General features: G+C 58.3%; 5 protein-coding genes across 5 annotated transcripts; 3 read left to right on the top strand and 2 right to left on the bottom strand.

Moving 5' to 3' along the window:
- Positions 1-141: 141 nt before the first annotated feature.
- SPRG_08308 (hypothetical protein) lies at positions 142-1,203 on the top strand (the record flags this gene model as incomplete). Its single annotated transcript, XM_012347552.1, has 1 exon — positions 142-1,203. One exon carries the CDS (start codon positions 142-144, stop codon positions 1,201-1,203), a length of 1,062 nt encoding a protein of 353 aa, XP_012202942.1.
- A 7,481-nt stretch (positions 1,204-8,684) lies between these two features.
- Positions 8,685-10,513, top strand: SPRG_08307 (hypothetical protein; the record flags this gene model as incomplete). Its single annotated transcript, XM_012347551.1, has 11 exons — positions 8,685-8,781; positions 8,833-8,954; positions 9,000-9,122; positions 9,164-9,231; positions 9,293-9,455; positions 9,509-9,544; positions 9,596-9,696; positions 9,737-9,797; positions 10,028-10,162; positions 10,205-10,320; positions 10,378-10,513. 11 exons carry the CDS (start codon positions 8,685-8,687, stop codon positions 10,511-10,513), a joined length of 1,158 nt encoding a protein of 385 aa, XP_012202941.1.
- A 36-nt stretch (positions 10,514-10,549) lies between these two features.
- SPRG_08306 (hypothetical protein) lies at positions 10,550-11,200 on the bottom strand (the record flags this gene model as incomplete). The annotated part of the gene is made up of 2 exons (XM_012347550.1): positions 10,718-11,200; positions 10,550-10,660 (listed from the first exon to the last, which is right to left on the bottom strand). The coding sequence occupies exons 1-2, from the start codon at positions 11,186-11,188 to the stop codon at positions 10,550-10,552; spliced, it is 582 nt and encodes a 193-aa protein (XP_012202940.1). The 5' UTR covers positions 11,189-11,200.
- A 907-nt stretch (positions 11,201-12,107) lies between these two features.
- On the top strand, positions 12,108-12,804 carry SPRG_08305 (60S ribosomal protein L23). The gene is made up of 2 exons (XM_012347549.1): positions 12,108-12,150; positions 12,309-12,804. The coding sequence occupies exons 1-2, from the start codon at positions 12,141-12,143 to the stop codon at positions 12,716-12,718; spliced, it is 420 nt and encodes a 139-aa protein (XP_012202939.1). The 5' UTR covers positions 12,108-12,140; the 3' UTR covers positions 12,719-12,804.
- A 323-nt stretch (positions 12,805-13,127) lies between these two features.
- SPRG_08304 (hypothetical protein) lies at positions 13,128-15,421 on the bottom strand (the record flags this gene model as incomplete). The annotated part of the gene is made up of 9 exons (XM_012347548.1): positions 15,100-15,421; positions 14,806-15,045; positions 14,540-14,757; positions 14,292-14,484; positions 13,967-14,241; positions 13,617-13,911; positions 13,425-13,571; positions 13,265-13,372; positions 13,128-13,217 (listed from the first exon to the last, which is right to left on the bottom strand). Exons 1-9 carry the CDS (start codon positions 15,391-15,393, stop codon positions 13,128-13,130), a joined length of 1,860 nt encoding a protein of 619 aa, XP_012202938.1. The 5' UTR covers positions 15,394-15,421.
- Between the last annotated feature and the right edge of the window lie 662 nt (positions 15,422-16,083).

Here is a 16,083-nt window from a genome sequence, read left to right as displayed (position 1 = left end):
ATGACGTGCTACGAATGGACTCGATAGGTCGCAGCGTTGACCATTAATCCAACAATCTAGAAACGGTGTTCGTCAAGTCTGGGCGTTTGACGGAGACACGCGCCTCCTCGCGTGGGGAAACAGCCTGCTCTCGCCATCCGGATGGTGCAGACGCAGAAGAAAAACAACGACCATGAGACGCCGGCGGTGCCGCCGTCCAAGAAGGAGCCACGCACGGACGACGACGACGGCGCGCCGCTCACGAAGAAGGCCAAGAAGGCCAAGGCCAAGGCGTCGGTCGCGGCGCAGCCCCAGTCGACGCCGGACGAGCGCAAGCAAGCGCTCTTGGCGCGCGACTCGGTTGACACGTCGGACTTGCCGCCGCTCGAGGAAACGGCTGGCGAGCTCGTGTCGCCGATCGTCTCGCCGCGTCGCTCCGGGTTCGGCCATCTGGATGTGGCGGCCGTCATGCGCCTTATGGTCGACGAGAACACGCGGTCTGTGCGCCTCACTTTGGACGCCAACGCGGCGCAGTCGCGTGTCCTCGCGGAAGACAACATCAAGACTGCGCGCGATATGGTCAATGAGAACGTCGCGCGCACACAAGAGTTTATGATTGCGAGTCTCGATCGCATCGCTTTGCTACCGACGCCGACAGCTGTTCCCGCGCCCGTGCACGAGGTGCATGGTGGTGCGGCGGAGAGCGCTTCGGGGCGTCCGCAAGCGATGGCGGCTCCCGTGTTTGGACAAGAAGCTGCGACACGGCCGGTGCTAGAGCCATGGGCTCCGGGGCATCCGGTCGTGGTGGCGGCAGCTCCCGTGCCCATTCAAGAGCCCGCGCAAGTGCCCGTTGTCTCGGTCCTTGTGCAAGATCAACGCGCGCCGGCGCCCGTCGTTGTGCCTGCGATGCCGCCTAAGGTGCGTGGCAAGGCGGTCCAGCTGGTTCCGGGTGAATACTTGTCGTACCGTACGTCGCTGCGTATGGTACTCGAACTGAACGGCTTGTTGCCGCTCGTTTCTGGCGCTCTAAAGGCGCCGGATGCGACGCTCGACCCGGCTGGCTACGCGCATTTTGCTGCTTACGACGCGGCCGCGCGCGTGCTCATTGTCAACTCGCTCGACGATGAGACGCGGCGCGAGGTGGCCGATTACGTCACGGCAGCGCCAAGGTACGCGTACATCAACGCCAAGTTTGCCGAAGCTCCAGCAGTGCTCGAGTCCTAGCTCGACAATCTCCGACGCTTGCGGTTTGATCCGACTACTCGAACGCGGGTCGAATTCCTCGCCATTTTCAAGCGTCAAGTTGCTACGCTCGCCGGTATGGGTCACAAGACCACCGACGAGTTTGTCCGCGCTGCCATTCTCAAGTCGACCGTCGGTATCTTGTCCACGGAACAACATTTGTCCGACCCGACCAACAAGAGCTTGACGCAGTATTACCAAGCTCTTGAGGCCGATTACAACCTTCGGTCGACGACTGGTGTGCTCAAGTCGACGGCTATCCCCGTTAACTTTGCTGGCGGCGGTCGGGGCGGTCGTGGTCGCAGTCGAGGACGTGGCCGTGGCGGCCATGGTGGTCGTGGCGGTCAAGGTCAAGGTGGCAACGGCGGTCGTGGTGCCAAAGGTCCTCGGTGCTTTGGTTGTGGCGGTGTCGGTCACATGCGCAACGACTGCCCGAGCCTGCAGCAGGCTGCTGCTGGCGTCCCAGCCGTCCCATTGCGGCGTGGCAGCGGTGGCGGCGGACGTGGCGGTCGCGGCTCCGGTTGGAACGCCGGCGCCAGCTACGTGCAGTACATTGACTCTCCGGTGCTCTCGGTCGACGCTCGTGACGTGGTTGGTGACCCGTCTGACGACTCGGCCATCGAGTTTAGTCTCGACAACGCGGCGCTTGCTCATATTTGTCGCCACGAGCACGTCTTTGAGTCATTTGATGGCCACCAGCATGCTGTGACGTGGTTCAACGGCAACACGTCGACGCAGCGGCGTGGCTTTGCTGGCTTTTTTTTCCCGACGCCGCGAGCGGTGACGAGGTCGACGTTTGCCTCGAGATGCACTGTGATCCGTCGTCGCGCGTCAACATTTTGAGCCAGACGCGGCTGCGCGAGGATCATGGTCTTTTGGCGTCGCTCTTGGCTGACAACCTCATCATGACGCTGCGCAGCACGGAGATGAAGCTCATCTTTCACTTTCGTGACGGGTTTTACCGCATCCGTGTGCGCTCGCACGTCGAACCGGCCGAGCTAGTCCTCTTCACCGGTAATGAGGTGTGTTCCAAGAACAGCCAGCTCCGTCTTTGGCACAACCGCTTCGCTCATGCGAGCATGGACGTGATCAAGTCCATGGCCAAGGATGGTGTGGCGGACGGCTTGTGGCTCCCGAGTGATGACCTCAAGTCGTCTGCTGCGTGCTTGTCGTGCACGCTCGCCGAGCAGAAGCGCATGTCGTACAACACTATGCCGGAACGTACGACGACGATCCCGCTTCGCAAGATCATTGTCGACATTGGCTTTGTGTCGAGCATTGTGTCTTGGCTCAAACACACGTGCTACCTCGCGATCATCGATGAAGGCACGCGCTTCGTCTGGGTCACCCCGATGGAACGGAAGGGCGACGCGACGAAGACGCTTGTGACGTGTGTCAAGACGATCCAGGTCGCGTTCAACAAGAAGGTCGCCGTCATCTCGAGCGACGACGACAAGATGTTCCACAACTCGACGATTGCTGAGCTCTGCTCTGGTGGTATCACGCAGCAGCTCACGCACGGCTACGCGCCTGAAGAGGTCGCGCTCGTCGAGAAGTTCAACTATGTCTTGATGGACAAGGTCCGCTCGGTGCTGGCCGCGTCCGGGTTGCCGGACGAGCTCTGGAACGAGTGCGCCAAGTACGTCGCCTACACGTACAACCGCACTGGCACCAAGCCTCTGGTCGGCAAGACGCCGTACGAGGCGCTCAAGGGCAAGGCGCCAAACGTCACGCACCTGCGTCCATTTGGGTGCGTCATAACGTTGTTCCTCGGCCAACACCGTCGCACCTCGAAGATCGCGCAGCTGTCCTTCTTTCTCGGCTACGACAAGGCTACCCGCGGCTATCGACTCCTCAACCTCAAAAGCGGCAAGCTCGAGTACGCGCGTCTACGAGGATCAAACGGTCGAGGGTGCCTACGTCAAGAAGGTGCTGCAACACGCTGCTGATCCCAGCATTCGTGGTATCTCGTCTTTGGTTCCGTTCTGTACGCTACCGGTCATGGAGATGTTGGTCAACCCGGCCCGACCCGTCGCTGCGCAGACGACCACGCGCAGTGATGACACGGTCGTTGACGTCAGTCCCTCGTTGGACGACGCCCGTGCTGCTACGATGACGACTGGTGACCGCCGTCGTATCGTGTGCACGGATGACGGGAAGGCTACGCCAGCGTCTGATGCTGTGGGAGGCGATGACGCTCCTGCTGATGACGCTACTGGCGCCGAAGACGAACCCGATCAAGAAGCTGTGGGAGGACGCAAGCGCCCCAAGGTCGTGTTCCCGGTGTCGCCGGTCAAGCGCCCGCGCAAGAGCACGTCGCGCTCCCACTCGCTCCGTGCTTCTCACTGCCGACTGTGAGAAGGAGTTTGACGTGCCGCAGTCGTACAAGGAAGCCATCGCGTCGCCTGAGGCCGACAAGTGGCGTCAAGTGATGCTCGAGGAGTACAATTCGCACATGACCAACCGTACGTGGCGCTTGGTTCAGCGCCCGGTCGGTCGCAAGGTACTCAACTGCCGATGGCTCTTCAAGCTCAAGGTTGATCGCGACGGCAACCTGCGCTACAAGGGGCGCCTCGTGATCAAGGGCTTTGAGCAGATCTTTCTATGGACTCGACTACGACGAGACGTATGCGCCGGTCATCCGCTTCGAGACCTTGCGCGCGATTCTGCTCTACGCGGCCTTGCGTGGATGGAAGCTGCGCCAGTACGACTTCGTCACGACGTTTCTCAACGCTGCGCTCAAGAAGGGTCAACTCGTCGACATGGAGCAGCCAGAAGGCTTTGCCAAGCACGTCCAGCGCCTCGTGTGCCTGCTCATCAAGACGATCTACGGTCTGCGCCAAGCGCCTCACGAGTGGAACTCGATGTTGCACGAGTTCCTCGTGAGCCTCGGCTTCAAGCGCAACGAGAAGGATCGCGGCCTCTACGCGAAAACTGTGGGAGGAAATGGCAACCGCGATGTCGTTTTCGTTACGGTTTACGTCGACGACCTGCTCATCCTCGGCGACGACAAGCACACAGCGCCGGTGATCAAGGCGCTGCTCGCCAAGTTCAAGATGACGCAGCTCGGCGACGTCCGCTACCTCCTCGGTGTCGAGATCGACTACGGTCCCGGCAAGCGTCTGGCGTTCTCTCAGCGTCGGTTTACGCAAGAGATCATCGCCAAGTTCGGCAACATCAACATGAACCCGTCGTTGGTGCCGCAGACGCCCGGTGCCGAAATGTCGTGCGACTTGGAGGCATCGGAGCCGCAGACGAAGCTCGACAAGGCGGCGTGCCCGTACCGCAACCTCGTTGGTGCCTTGCAGTACCTCGTCACGGGCTCCCGCCTCGAGCTCGGCAACGCGGTGCGCACGCTGTCCAAGTACCTCCACTGCTACTCGTCCGAGCATTGGGCCATGGCCATGCGCGTGGTCCGGTACCTCGTGGGTACGCTCGACTTTGGGCTCGTGTACAGCATTGAGGAAGCGAGGACGTACGAAGGCCTCTCGATCGAGTCGTGGGCCGAATCTGATGGGGCCAACGACACGAAGGACTACAAGTCGATCGCGGGCTACGTCACGAAGCTCAACGGCCAGACGATCTCGGCCAAGAGCTCCGAGCAAGACATCGTTGGTACAAGCTCGTGTCACTCGGAGACGATCGCGGCCAGTACAGCTGCGCGCGACGTCATGTGGCTTGAGCAGCTCCTCGAGGAGTGCTCGCTACTGCACACGAACTCAACGATGCTCATGGACAACCACGGCGCGATCTCGCTGTGTCAACGTCCAGGCTCGCACAAGCGCTCCAAGCACATCATGGAACGCCACCTGGTGTGTCGCGAGTACGTGGAGAAGAACGGCTTGTCGATCCGCGCAGAACCAAGCCGACCTCTTCACCAAGGCCGTGACCATCCCCAAGTTTCTCGAGTTCCGCAGTGCGATCTGCATTGTTAACGTCAAGGAGGCGTTGGCCGAAGCGCAAGCGGACAAGGGCTCGACGCGCGCGACGACCAAGCGTGTTATGCCCGGTCACGAGGTCCAGTTCGAGCCCGAGCCGAGCTACGAGCTCGACGCCCTCAACGCGGGCGATGAAGATGATGCCGACGATGTCGACTGCCTCAACGGTGATGACGACGTCGTCGATGATGATGATGATGATGAAGACGCGCGCCGCAGCCAAGAGTCGCAAGAAGGCGTGCGCCGCAGCCAAGAGGCTGGCGGCCACAACAACGATCGCGGATCGTTGGGTTGTGGAAGTGCTTCCTCTGCCGCGGCGGAAGGACGGTGCCCAGGGTGCCACGTTGCGACGTGGGCACAAGCGTGCGGCTATAACGAGACGTCGTTACGGGGCTAAGAAGAAGCACGCGGACAAGACGGGCAACTAGGTCAAAGAAGAGCCCTCCGTTGAAGACGGGGAGGTATGAGACTGCACCCGTACACCGGGGCAGATCGAGTCTTCAACGATCGGTTGTATCTTGGTAAATGTATCGTATATGAAGGTTTTCAAGTGACGACAATGGAAAAGCCCTCGGGCCTCACTTTTGAATCGTAAACTCAGGTTTTCCACCTGCCCGCACGCTATTTGCGCTGCAACGTCTGTGTGCTGTCTTTACCTCGCCTGTAGCAACCTCTGCATTCCTCTACGACCTCTCTTATATCTCAACCGAGTGCTATCCATGGAATGTAGTTGTGATACACATGCAAATCGCATTCTAGATGCGTGCAAAATGGACCTGATAGGTCGCAGCGTTGGCCATTAATCCAACAATCTAGAAACGGTGTTCGTCAAGTCTGGGCGTTTGACGGAGCCACAAAATGAGTTGCAGTGTATCTCAACCTAGTGCTATCAAGGGAATGTAGTTGTGATACACATGCAAATCGCATTCTAGATGCGTGCAAAATGGACCTGATAGGTCGCAGCGTTGGCCATTAATCCAACAATCTAGAAACGGTGTTCGTCAAGTCTGGGCGTTTGACGGAGCCACAAAAATGAGTTGCAGTGTATCTCAACCTAGTGCTATCAAAGGAATGTAGTTGTGATACACATGCAAATCGCAATCTAGATGCTAGGAAGATTGACCTCAGGGCTAACCCTATTGGAGGCTTCGCAGTAGATTATACTGCCAAACAACGGGTTCAACTACCGTTTTTTACCCTACTTATTTTTTGAAAAGAAGTGTATTTTTGGAAAAAGAACGGCAAGGCAAATCCGCCCTCTTTCGCGTTGGCACTATCGACCTCGTGACGGCCATGCAAGCCACTGCCCCTCGACAAGATCACGCGCCTTCAGCTGCCCAAGTTCGGCAGGAACGCAATATAATGGGCTAGAACAAACTGAACAAGGCCGAAATCCTTGCCCATTTGGGTACTATTACAAGCGTCCCCTCGTCATATCCTCTCAACGGAGCAGTCCCAGCGCCCGACGTCTCGTTGCCTTTGCCAGCAGCGATCGAATCGATTCCACTTTCGGGCCTCAGCGTCGACGCCCTCTAGCGCAAGTGCCAACAGCTTGGCATGCCGTCATCTGGAAAGAAGCAGGCTCTTCTTCAACGCATCTCTGCGCCAGGGGTGCCTCCTACAAGCGCTGCTGCGGGCGCTCCAGCCAAGCGGGACATCTTGATCAACACCAAAATGGCCTTCAGCGTGGCCGACGAGCGAGCGCACGGCTCGAAAGGGTTCAGTGCCGCCGCATTTGACGTGGTTGGCTCCTCGTTTTTGCTCGGCCTCATCGCGTCGCGTGGCAAGCAAGGCTACAACGTAGTGTGGATGTCGTCCATGTTCCAGCGCCACCCCGTCACGATGAATGATGGCGACATTGTACGGGGGCAGTTGCTCTACCGAGGCACAGAGACTCGGCGTCAGCTCCTACGTCTTGGAAGGATATGTGTTTGCCGCAGGGCGTTGTAGTGCAACGTCACAGATGAGCTCAAGTCGGAGGCAGAAGAAGGCGATCTCGAATAGTTCAAACACCTCGATAATTCAATTCGGTCTTTCGTGGATAATGAGAACCTCGCTACTAGCTTGACGTTTGACCCTGATGTCAAGCCTAGCTGCGGCGGCCGCTATGCCGACGCCTGTGGCGCAAGAGTCCAGCGCGTCGACGCCGTTGTCCATAAGACCAAACGAGTGTTTCGCTTCGACACGACGCCATACTAGTAGCCGCGCTGCACCAAAGTCTTCTCGGGAAAAGCTCTCTCCACAAAGTCTACTGACAAGCGTCGGTGCTGCATTTGCCGATTTGAAGATCGCAACGACACAAGTATCACGTGCTACTGCTCACGTGTGCATGAGCACACCGTCGAAAAGTAAAGCGACCCAAAGCCGTGGATGTGCCCAGATACGACGCTGACGTGCTGGGAGAAGTACCACGAGCTTTACCTCCCGGAAGGCCTCTTCGACGGCAACACCAGCAGTATCTACCGGACCTCGAGGCTCAATCAGATGAAGACCACGGAGAAGAAGCTATTGGCTCGCTCTTCGATCATTGAGCTCCAAATCAATATATTTCCTTCGTATACATGTCTGCAAGAGCGCTAGCTCCGCATCAGGGCGAGAGTGCCGTGTCGTTGGTTGTCGACCGTTGCCTGCCTCTGCTCAGAAACATTGAACATGACCCATCGTGCGATTTCCTGCGTCCTGCCGTATCAGACTTCGAATAAAACTTTTGCTCGCACCGGTTGGCCTTTCGCGGTTTTTGTCGGTCTAAAGGACCTGGAGCGACTCAAGTCTTTTCAGTCTTTTAGATCGACCCTTTTTTTATTGGCTGAAAGTGAGGTGCGCTCGTCAGCCGTTGGCCAGTTTGCTTTTGCGCGTTCGGCGACATGGTCGAGCGACGCTGCGGTAGGTCAAGGAGCGCCGGACGCCCTCGGCGGGCACGGCGCGTTGGAAGAAGGTGGCGTCCCTATATCACGAGTTTGCAGGAAGCGTCGGCCATACACCTGCGCTCCTGAGGTCGAATGAGAACGAATCCCTCACCTATGCATACGAGCGCTGCGTTCCCGACGACGAGGCGCGCTGCGTTCCTGACGATAAGGAGCGCTATGCTACTGCCATCCTCGGTTGCCAGGGCATTCTGTTGGCCGCTTCCAAGCGGAGCAGTGGCACACAGGCTTGCGATGCACTGCTGGAGAACGTAGGGACATACCGTCTTGCATCAGGCGCTGGAGACGTCGACCTGGAAACCTTCGGCGTGCTAGCGCGGGCGCCCAACGTTTCTCGTTTGCACCATGCGCCAGTCTCAGGCCACGCAAGGTATCGTGCGAGCTTCACCTCGTCGTCGTCGACCCAGGTGAGCTGGTTGCACCGAGCACGATCGCAAAGCACTAAAAGACTTTGGAACTATAAGACCAACCGGTGGGTAAAAGGCTTTATTTTTATTCATCCCCAAGGATTTCAATTAAAATACGGTCCTTCATCATCCGTAATAGACTTCGGACTAAAGACCAACCGGTGTGGATGCCCTAATAGCGTCGAAACGATCTTATGGTGTTGGATCGCCAAGAGATCTGCCGACTGCGCCAGAGCTTGCGCCAAGACGCGCCCAAGTCAGCCCCGCCCCCGTCTCGCAGCACGCCAAAGCGTACGGTCGTCGTGTCCTGCTTCAAAGAACCCGGTGGTGAGGACAAAGTAGCACGTGCAAACGAGCCGACCAACCTCTTTAAGCGCGTCGTGAACCGTCAAGTGAGCGGCATCCAGGGCCCGCTGCCCGAGCATCCCGATGCAGACGACGCGCTTGCAGAGCAGCTCCACCAAGTACACACGTATACTATGGTGGTTTTGACTCGAAGATATCCATAGCTCAAGGCCTACTACGAAGACAAGGTGTCCACACTCGCAGCCCAAGTGGCCGACATGACAACGCAGCTAAGCAATGCCGCCATCGAAAAGACGTGCTTGGAAAACCAAGCAAACGAGATGCAGGTATCAAAGAACGACAGCGAACGAGCCTTTAGCGCTCTCAGGCCCTCGTTGAGACCCAGTACGAAAAGCTGCGACGCGCAAGTGACGAGCGCGCGAGCTTGATGGCGTGGTGCCGGTGCTATTCAAATAGACGTCGACTGGCTTACTCATATTGAGGCATCTGGATCTAGCGAGCGGGAACACTACTGGAAACGCATCGAAGACGACTCGTCGGCGTTGACGCGGCAGCTGGACGACCTCGTCGCTCGCATCAAGGGCCTCGACGCTGCCCGCACGGCGTTTGAGATCGAGTACGACCAGCAGCTCCGGGCGTGGACCGCGCAAAAGGATGACGTACGTCTCTTGACTTTTCGATTGGATGAGGTCGAATTGGGCGACGCGAATAGTGGGACCACCGGATGCAACAGATGCAATTTCACGATGTACAGAGTGTCATTGATGACGACGACATGTCGCAACGCGGAGGTGACTAGGATACTAATCGCAAAGCGATCCACGACCTGAGCACGCGATTGCAAGCGGTCGACGTTGCCAAGGGACACGCCGAGGCGACGATCGAGACGCTGCAGCACGCGTACGACGTGCTTTGCCAGCACCCCATCAAGTGGTCGTAGGAACCGCCAACTGCACGCGCAGCTGGACGAATGCACGCAAACGCTCCAAGGGCAGCTCCAGGTACATACGCAGCACCATACAAGTAACATGAGAACCCGCTGACTGTGCATGCAGATGGAAACCAAGATGCGCACATCGGTGGTCGCCGAGAATCGGATATTGACTCTCGACCTGCACAACGATCGCGAGGCTGCTCTTGCCGCGCAAGTATTATTCTACTGTGGACATATTGTCTCGTCTAGCGACGATGCATAGGCCCGCGACCAGAGCGTCCACGCGGCCCTGAACAGCGCATGCGCGACACCGACATGGCGAGCTGGACGCTCAAGCAGCAGCTGCAACGCACAGCGAACGACACGCACGTGCTTTCGACGCGCTGTGCCAAGGCCGAGGCGACTGTCGAGCAGTTGACGCTCAGCGCCGAGGTCTGGTGTCTCTCTAGACGACGACGACACGATGTCCAGTAGGGTCTCAAGGATACGATTCGCACCCTCACGAGCGAAGTGCAGCGGCTGGTGGGCATGCTCCGCGACCAAGAAGGCGTTTTGGAAGCCAAGGAGCGCAGCCTGACCAAGCTGCGTCGGTGCGTCGAGAAGCGTTGTGTGTCCTTTATATATAGACGATATGTGCTCGATTCTAGAGAGCTCGGCGAGACCCACGACCGGCTCGCCGACGAGGAGGAGCGCAAGCTCGAAGCGCAAAAGGACGCGAGCTCTCTCTCCCAACGGTACTACATTTGTGCCGCCATCGACCTGCTATGTATCTATCGGTGGTAGGATGGCGGCGCTGCGGCGTGAAAACATGCAGTTGATTCACCGCTTAGAGTCGCCGATACCGGCGTCGTGGCCTGCGAGTTCGTAGTAGTAGCAGTTGAGTCCATTAAAGCGCAGTGTCCATTGCGGCTGCCACCCGTGCACGCGGAACTACGCTATGATAAGTGATGCGTTGCACCAGACACGATATCGATATCAACGACGTACGCCCACCGAGAGGACCTTGGTCCGTGGATCGCACTGCGCGAGGAGGGCCTTGACGTTCAGGTTGAGCGTCTCGGCGAATGCGTAGACAATGACGAGCGACGTGCGCTGCGGAAGGCGAAAGGTCGGCGCCAGCATGTCTTCGATCCGAATCTCGATCGCGCCCGGGATGGTTGCCGCCTGCGCCTTCGCACGCTGCGCCACCTGCGGATCCCACTCGACGCCCATTGCGCTGCAGCCAAAGCGCTTGACGCCCTCGAGGATCCAGCGCCCGTCGCCACACCCGAGCTCGACGACGTGGTCCGAGACCGACATCATCGGCGCCAAGCGGTCCCAGACGCCGTGAACCATGGCCATCGGTGATGGGCTATACGGCGCGATGCTCACCGCGGCTGCGTCGCGCCTCGCCTGGAACTTGGCCTTGGCGGCCGCGACGACGAGCTGCCGGATCGCCGCCTTGCGCTCTGGGTCCATCCCGCTATTGCTCTACGACAGAAAATAGTGTGCGACGACAGCAATTGGCTACCAAGAATGGCCAATTGACTGCTGACCTGCACGGCGCTATCCTGGCGCAGCAGCATGAGGCTGTCAAGATGGTGGCAACAAAGCAAACATAGAAATTGCTAGCTTCTAGCATCATCTTGTTAGGTGTCTAGTCCTAGTCGCGTCGATCAAGAACAGAAGCTACCGAACTGGCATAGCACATGACATACTCCATGCCCGAGCGCTTCAAATGGTCGCTTGAGAAGCCATGTCTACTAGTGCCAATACACCCAGCTAGCCCCTTGATGCTATTGGCACTAATCACGGGATGCTAGGATCAATCGCGTATTGGCTCGTAGCATGCAAGACGGGCAATGTATGCGACGCAGGTTCGAGCAACCAGCGCTGTCCAGCCCAAACTCCTTGCTGCAGCAAGATCATCGCAGTCGACGCACTTCAGTACCCACACAGCACGATACAGCCTCCTCTACGAGGCCAACTAGTATACTAGCATAGCTTCGCTCGAGGCAGGGATGGGCGGGCTCGTCGCCGTCGTCGGACCTGGATCGTACTATCTGGTAGAGCACGCCAGCATCGCCGACTGTGCAGAAGAGGTGCTGTGGCCTGTTGCATAGGAAGCTAGCATGGCTGTCGGTGGGCTCGCGGTCGCATCGCCATCAGGATGCAGTGTCCTGCCATCCTCGTCTTCGTCCGCTCCTGCTCCTGTACTAGGTCAGCAAGCAACTGCGGACCGCGCAGTATGTCGGAAATAGTGTGCGTATGCGGCGGTATCCGGACAATAAGTGCTTGTAATCTCGGAGTGTTCTTGTAGCGAGGGTGCCATTCATTGGTGGAGGAAAAGGAGTGGAGGCGACAGCCAATGGTTTGCGCCTGCCCGCTATGGCGACGAGGTTTTTAGTTGTGATTCTCTCAAGAAACAAAGATGAGCTCTGGTATGTTGCATGATGATGACGACGATGACGACCATGGCGACGAGGACGTCGCAAGCAAGCAGCGGCGCTGGATGCGCCGTGTCGACTTGCCTAGGACGCCCTCGTGCCCTCATGGCGCATCACAGCAGGGAACGGCGAATAACGATGCCACTGGATAGGTCGCGCTGGTGTGTCGGGTCAAAAGTTCCGTATGACCCTCGGTCTGCCCGTTGGCGCCGTCATGAACTGCGCCGATAACTCGGGTGGTAAGGCCCTCTTGATCATCGCCGTGTGCGGTATCAAGGGTCGCCTGAACCGTCTCCCCGCTGCCGGTGTCGGTGACATGTGCTTGTGCTCGGTCAAGAAGGGTAAGCCGGAGCTCCGTAAGAAGGTCATGCCCGCTGTCGTCATCCGCCAGCGCAAGTCGTGGCGCCGCCGCGACGGCATCTTCCTCTACTTCGAGGACAACGCCGCCTGCATCGTCAACCCCAAGGGTGAAATGAAGGGCTCGGCCATCACTGGCCCGGTCGGCAAGGAATGCGCCGACCTCTGGCCCCGTATCGCCGCCAACGCCGGTTCGATTGTCTAAGTTTGCTCCGATCGAATATATCGAGTCCTAAGGTATTACGCAAGCTGTTTCTTTTGAATCCACACCCCGAATCCTTTCTCTTGTTGTCTTCGTTCTGCGTTCGCCGCCGCCTTGTTTGCCTGCGCTACACACATTTCTGGTGGCCCCTACAGCGAGTAGGGCCGAAGTGGCGCGCCCACCTACCGCAAACGAGCACTTGAGACCAAGTCTGACCCCCGGCCCGACTCTCGCTATGCCCTCGAGGACGACGTCGCATGTGTGCTGGCGCTGCTTCGTTTCCGACAAGGACCATGACCAAGTAGCCTGTGTCCCCGTGCAAATCCCAGACCCTATGTCCGCGAAGAGCCTCCAACGACTTGACTCTCATGGCACGGGCGTTTGTACACCATAGGACGCGAGGTCCATTTCATTATTTCTTCCCGCCCTTCTTGCCCTTCTTGCCCTTCTTGGCGGCCTTGAGCGCCTCTTCTTCGGCAATGCGTCGACGTTCGTCTTCCTTCTACGTACCCATGTCCTTGTCGCATGCCTCTCTGGGTTCAAGTCTACCTTTTGCTCTTCTTTAATGTCCTTTTTCAGCTTGACGAGAAACTCCTTGGCCTTCTCCACGAGGTGCGACGCGACGGGCGTTGCCTCCTCGACCTTGGCAGCGACTTCCTACGCAATTTCAATCAATGGATGCTTCCTCAGAGCATCCTCGTCGACGCACCACGGCGACCGTAAGCGTCTGGTTCCGTAGCGTGAGGGCCTCAAGGAGACTGGCCGCGATCTTGCCGTCGTGAAAGACGTACTGGGACTGGTTGGTGAGCCCATCCATGCGCTCTTCAAATGGAAAGAGGGCCGCTTCCAGCGTCATCTACGACCCAAAATTGCATCGCACGGGACGGACGCAGCACGCTACCTCGGCGCTAAGGCGGTCGCGCAAGCCCCACGCGTTGCGCAGCAAGGTGTCGCTGACGCCGTAGTCTTCGACCATGGTCAAGCAGTGGTTCAGGCGCACGAAGTCGTTGTTGAACTGCGCCGACCCGACTTGGATGCGGGCACAGAGCATGTACGCGCCGTACAAGCTCGCTTCTGACTCGGCCAATACAATGACGCGTTGCGCGGCTTGCACGAGTGCGCCTTCGACGCCCTCGACCTGCGCTTGGCGCCACACCCGGCGGAGTGCCGCGACCAGCGATCGCGTGCTAATCGGCCTGCTCATGCATCGACATTATTGAGCTCAGCCGAAGCAAGATGGACAGCTTGTACCGGGTGGCCAAGACGGCTTTGATTTCTTGGATGAGCTTGATGTGCGCAATGTGCTGTTCGTACGTGGCGCGGGCGTCTTGGAGCAGCCACGCATTCGCCTTCTTTTCTGCGGCCGCATCAATCGCCGTCTGCAGCGCCTCGACATCAGCATCGTTGCTCTCGAGACTCAAGAGCAGCGCAAGCAGTTGCTTGACGAGCGCGCCTTTTGAAATCGGCGTCGGCGGTGGCTGCTCGACACCGACCAGCGCCTCGGTGTCCACGGGCGTGCCTGGCTTCTACAGCACACGACTTGAATTTTTTCGATCCAAGGCACTCGCGCTCGTACGGGGGCAGGCGTAAAGGTGGCCAACGACGCCTCAAGCGCCGCGAGCGGCGACATCGCTTCGGCGACCGCCAAGCGCTTCGAGGTCAGCACCTGCTCGAGGTCGGCTTCGACCTGCGCAAGCGCCTGGACGCACGCGCGACAGTAGCGCACGCGGCGCACGCTCTTGTCGGTCGTTCCCCACGGCATCTCGAGGCTATGCCATTCCAATGTAGTCTACTACAGTAGCCGAAGACAGCGGGGAATCCTACCTCGACGAGCACGAACCAGTGTTGCAGACAAGGTTGTGGCACTGCTGACACAACGTACCACGGCGGCTGCGCGAAAACACGTCGTGGCACTCGTCGCACATCGTTTGCGTTTGCATCTTCTTCAGTAGCTTGCGGACCGCGCCGTCCGTCGTGAGGTCCATCGGCGTGTTGCCATACACGTTCTTGGCCGCGAGATCGGGCGCGTGCGACAAGATGATCTATGCACAAGTCGTCAATCGAAAAGGGTTGGAGATATATGGGTCAACTTCAATGATGGCGAACGTGCCATTGGAGCAAGCGAGGTGCAACGCGCGGTTGCCGCACGAGTCGGCGTCTTCAATCGAAAAGCCGTTTGTCACGAGCGTGTACACGACCATCGGGTGGCCCTTGTAGATGGCCCAGTGCAGCGGCGTGTTGACTTGCGCCGGCTTGCGCTTCTCGCCAGTCGTGATTGGCGCCTGCTTGTACGTGTCGGCAGCCCCCAGATCGAGAAAGTACTGCACCACCTAGAGATTTCAGTCGACAGACATGCGGCGACGATATGGAGAATGGTCGTCAACCTCGAGGCGTCCGTTGAAGCAAGCAAACGCCAGCGGCGTCCAGCCCGACGTCGTCACAAATCCGACGGGCGCATTGTCGAGCACGAGCTTGCGCACGGTTTCCATCGCACCTTCTTTCGACGCCGCGCAGAGCTGAGCGCCTTTGGCCGTGTCTTCTTCGGACGCTTGCTGCTGGTGCAGGGGCTCCAAGCGCGGTGCAAACTCGGGAGTCACCTCGAGGTTTAGCTCGTCCCCATGGTTGTTGTCGGTGATGTCAACTGGTGCGTCCACGACGACGTCGCCGTCGTTTTCCATGGCCAGGTACTCGTGACGCGCCCGGTTGATGGCGGATCTTATACAGCCACGCCGGTTTCGCCGTCAATATATATGTACTATTGTACAGTGCGCTGTCTGGACCAATATGCAATATCGCGGGCACCAAAAAGCCGATAGATACCACATGATCAGTGCCTCAAGTAGAGTGTCTACTGACCGATGAGCCCAGCGAATCGATCGTTTGCGAGGCAGTCATGTCGTCTGGAGGCTTCTCGCTCCAGCCCGCCCTGCCTCTCCGAATGGCAAGCATCGAGTCGTCAACAAGCTTTCGTCCGACGAATCGAGCGCTGTGCACAGCACAACACACCAAGCGACCCGTCAAGTGGTAACGAGCCTCTCGGAGGGACGATGGCACGAACGGCCCACGTTAGGAAGCGTCCTGGCATGTATTAATATAAACATATTCGTGCCGACAGCGCACTCTCCGTTTCGATATGTATTGTCAAGTGCATAGCAGCTGAATGCATAGTAGTGCTCTTGGTGCAGAAGGAGTCGCGTATGCTTGCGCAGACGATGCACGCCTCGGCGATGGGCCACGACAACGCCAACCATTTTATCTAACGTTAGGTACGTATTCGTCATTGACTCACTGGCCACGTCCTTGTGTTTCTAGTTAGTGCTGTTTTGTCTAGTCGTGATAGAAACGTCTATAGTTGGTGTCAATATATT

This window comes from Saprolegnia parasitica (assembly GCF_000151545.1).
Source record: "Saprolegnia parasitica CBS 223.65 unplaced genomic scaffold supercont2.37, whole genome shotgun sequence".
Taxonomy (NCBI): domain Eukaryota; phylum Oomycota; class Saprolegniomycetes; order Saprolegniales; family Saprolegniaceae; genus Saprolegnia; species Saprolegnia parasitica.
Note: the sequence above shows the minus strand (reverse complement) of the source record. Positions and strands in the feature narration are given on the sequence as shown.